Here is a 2557-nt window from a genome sequence, read left to right as displayed (position 1 = left end):
TAGTACGTCATATGCTTCGTTGATCTGATTGGTTTATTTGGCCCGTCTAACACAAACATAGGCCAATCAGCTAACCAGTATTTTCGCCCCTTCCCAAAATTACTTCAACGGAAGGTTTCCAGATGGATATGCGGAGCAAATCCATCTGGTGGAGTCAGGTTACCCATAGATCTCTGCAGTCTGTTGATTAGAATATGATCTGCATACCTATGAAGGCACACAGAGAAGAAGCTGAAAGGCTCTACACCTTTTAAGGAGATCTGCTCTGCAGATGCAAAGAAGTTTAATTCATGCAAACATTTTAAATATCAGGATCTAAATATTTTCCTCTCTTCTAGATCGAAGTCAAAAGTTCAGGCCGTTTATAAAAATCTGTACAGCAAACCTTTTCTCTTTCCCTCATGATTATGACGCTGTCACCTCCCACCATTTTTCCTGCGGTTAATTTCTCATTTGACGCTTTAGATCCGTGCCGGTGGACGTCACCGTCGGTTTCATGTGTGATTAGAAACCAAAAGGACCAAAGACACTTTCTTTTTTTTTAATCTGCTATGTGCATCTTTCCTGGACCGTTTCTCTGTTCGGAGGTGAATGTTGGCCAGGGTACACGGTGTATGTAGGTATTTTTAGATTTCATCAGTGGGCTGATGTTATGCGAGGGTGATGCTGGTTTCTCCTGCGCCAGTTTCCTGTTTGCAAGGCTCTGCGTTGTTTACTCATGCTTGAGATTTATCTCACTTGAGGCAAAACAAAAGCTTCATAGAAAAGCCTGCAGGATGTTGTCATTTTATCAGTGTGTTGCTCCGAGTTCATAAGCTCTCTGTCCCCCCCCACCCCACCCTGTCCCTGTCACTCTTCTCTTTCCTTGTCCTTCTCCATCTCCCTGTTGTATGTGTGTGTGTGTTTTGTCTCCTTCTCTTTATGTGTGTGTGTGTGTGCGCGCTTTCTGCTCCCAGCCCCACTGCGGAAAGCAAAGTTTGTGGAGAGCCCTCGCATTCCACAATCAGAGCTTGGCTCCCCTACACACACCTCTGCTACTGCCAAGAATACAGACCTGGACTCATACCGCACTGGTAAGTTTTTGTATTATTTTTTTTAATTTATTGGGGCCAGCTCATCCTTCATTTCACCATGTCTCTGTATGAATGCAGTCAAAGAGAAAAAGGAGACAACTTATCAGTTTGAAAGATTTTCTGCTGGATGCTGGAAGATGCAAACACGGCTAAGATCATTAATCAGATAGCTTTGCTCGCGCCCACCCTCTCTGCCTTCTTTAATCCTCCTTTGCCGCTTTCTCGGAGCTCGTTTGAGTGCCGCCGCCGTTCAACTTCACTGCCGGCTTTTTGCTCGTTAATCCTGCTGACTGTCCAGGTTCCTGTCAGACCCAGCGCTCTCCTCCTTTCCTCAATCACGGAGGACATTAAAGCAGTTTACTCTAGGACAGCGATTTGATATATATTTATATACATCTCTGCTTTCTTGTCTCACGCTTTCAGTATCTTTTTGGCTCAACCTCTAGCAGGTTTTAGGACCTAAGCTTAAGGGGCCAGGACTTGATACGTGAGTGGAGTAGCGACGGGGGGGGCAACCAGCCTTGTTCGTCTGTCGCCCTCTGTGGCTGAATTTCTGTCCAACGGGAATATTAAGTATGTAAATGTACAGAAAAGTATTTTAATTTGACTTTAAATATGTAGATAAACATGCAGGTGTGTAGTTTTGGTTTTTGCATGGCTCGTATAGCTGAAGATCATCGTTCTTGTGAAATAGACTGTGACATATGAGCTATGAGCTGCCAAGAGTGGCTGTAAGATGTGACATATCAGGGATGAAATGGTGCTCTGCGCCCCTATCGACAGAGGAAGCGCTTGATTACATTCAGGAATCCTCCGCGTGCGTGGAGCAATAACTCAAGCTGAAAAGCAGCCGGGAGGGCTTTCAAGGGTGAGTACTCGTACCTCCCAGGTGGACAGATGGAGGTCTGAGCTCTTAACAAGGCCTCCCTGGCATGTGCATCAGCAGGGCGGTGACTTAAACACTTGATTGCTTGCCAGTCCACACTCTGCTGCAGCCGCTGCTGATTCTGACATTGACTGTCGCCTGGGGCGTTGCAGGTATCCACTGAATTACTTTTGTTATTATTGTTCATTTTCATGGGTTGGAAGAACAGCAAACATTTGTGGCTTCTTGAATACTTTGAGATGTAATTCCTCTAAAGCCATCCACCATTTATAATAGATGGAAAACTTTAATGATGTTTCTAGAAGAGCAGTGGATAAAATCCTCTTTAGTATTTTCATTCTGAATGTTTTTATATTATGTAGTTTCCTTGCTTTGAGTGCAGGGTTCCCGCGGGTCCTTAAAAAGTCTTAAAAGGCATTGAATTCTTCAAAATAAAATTAAGGCCTTAATTGGTATTAAAATGTCTTAAATCAGTCTTTTGTAGGTCTTAATTTTTAAAACATCATAAATAGTGTTATTTTAATTACGATTTATTTTTGGAATCTAAATAAAACGTTAAAATTGACAATTGTTTTTATTATATAAAAAAAAAAAAAAC

The 2557-nt window shown here is 42.7% G+C and overlaps 1 protein-coding gene across 8 annotated transcripts in view; it reads left to right on the top strand.

Moving 5' to 3' along the window:
• Positions 1–2557, top strand: part of tanc2 (tetratricopeptide repeat, ankyrin repeat and coiled-coil containing 2) — a 322680-nt gene that overhangs the window by 206435 nt on the left and 113688 nt on the right. For 6 of the 8 annotated variants that reach the window (XM_015387920.1, XM_015387913.1, XM_015387942.1 and 3 more), the window contains one exon: positions 957–1073. The exons of the other annotated variants lie outside the window; for them this stretch is intronic. In XM_015387920.1, coding sequence (XP_015243406.1) covers positions 957–1073 — 117 coding nt within the window. The remainder of the gene's footprint in view (positions 1–956; positions 1074–2557) is intronic. 8 annotated transcript variants of the gene reach the window in all.

This window comes from Cyprinodon variegatus, unplaced genomic scaffold (genome assembly GCF_000732505.1).
Source record: "Cyprinodon variegatus isolate N-32 unplaced genomic scaffold, C_variegatus-1.0 Scaffold18, whole genome shotgun sequence".
Classification (NCBI taxonomy): Eukaryota; Metazoa; Chordata; class Actinopteri; order Cyprinodontiformes; family Cyprinodontidae; genus Cyprinodon; species Cyprinodon variegatus.
Note: the sequence above shows the minus strand (reverse complement) of the source record. Positions and strands in the feature narration are given on the sequence as shown.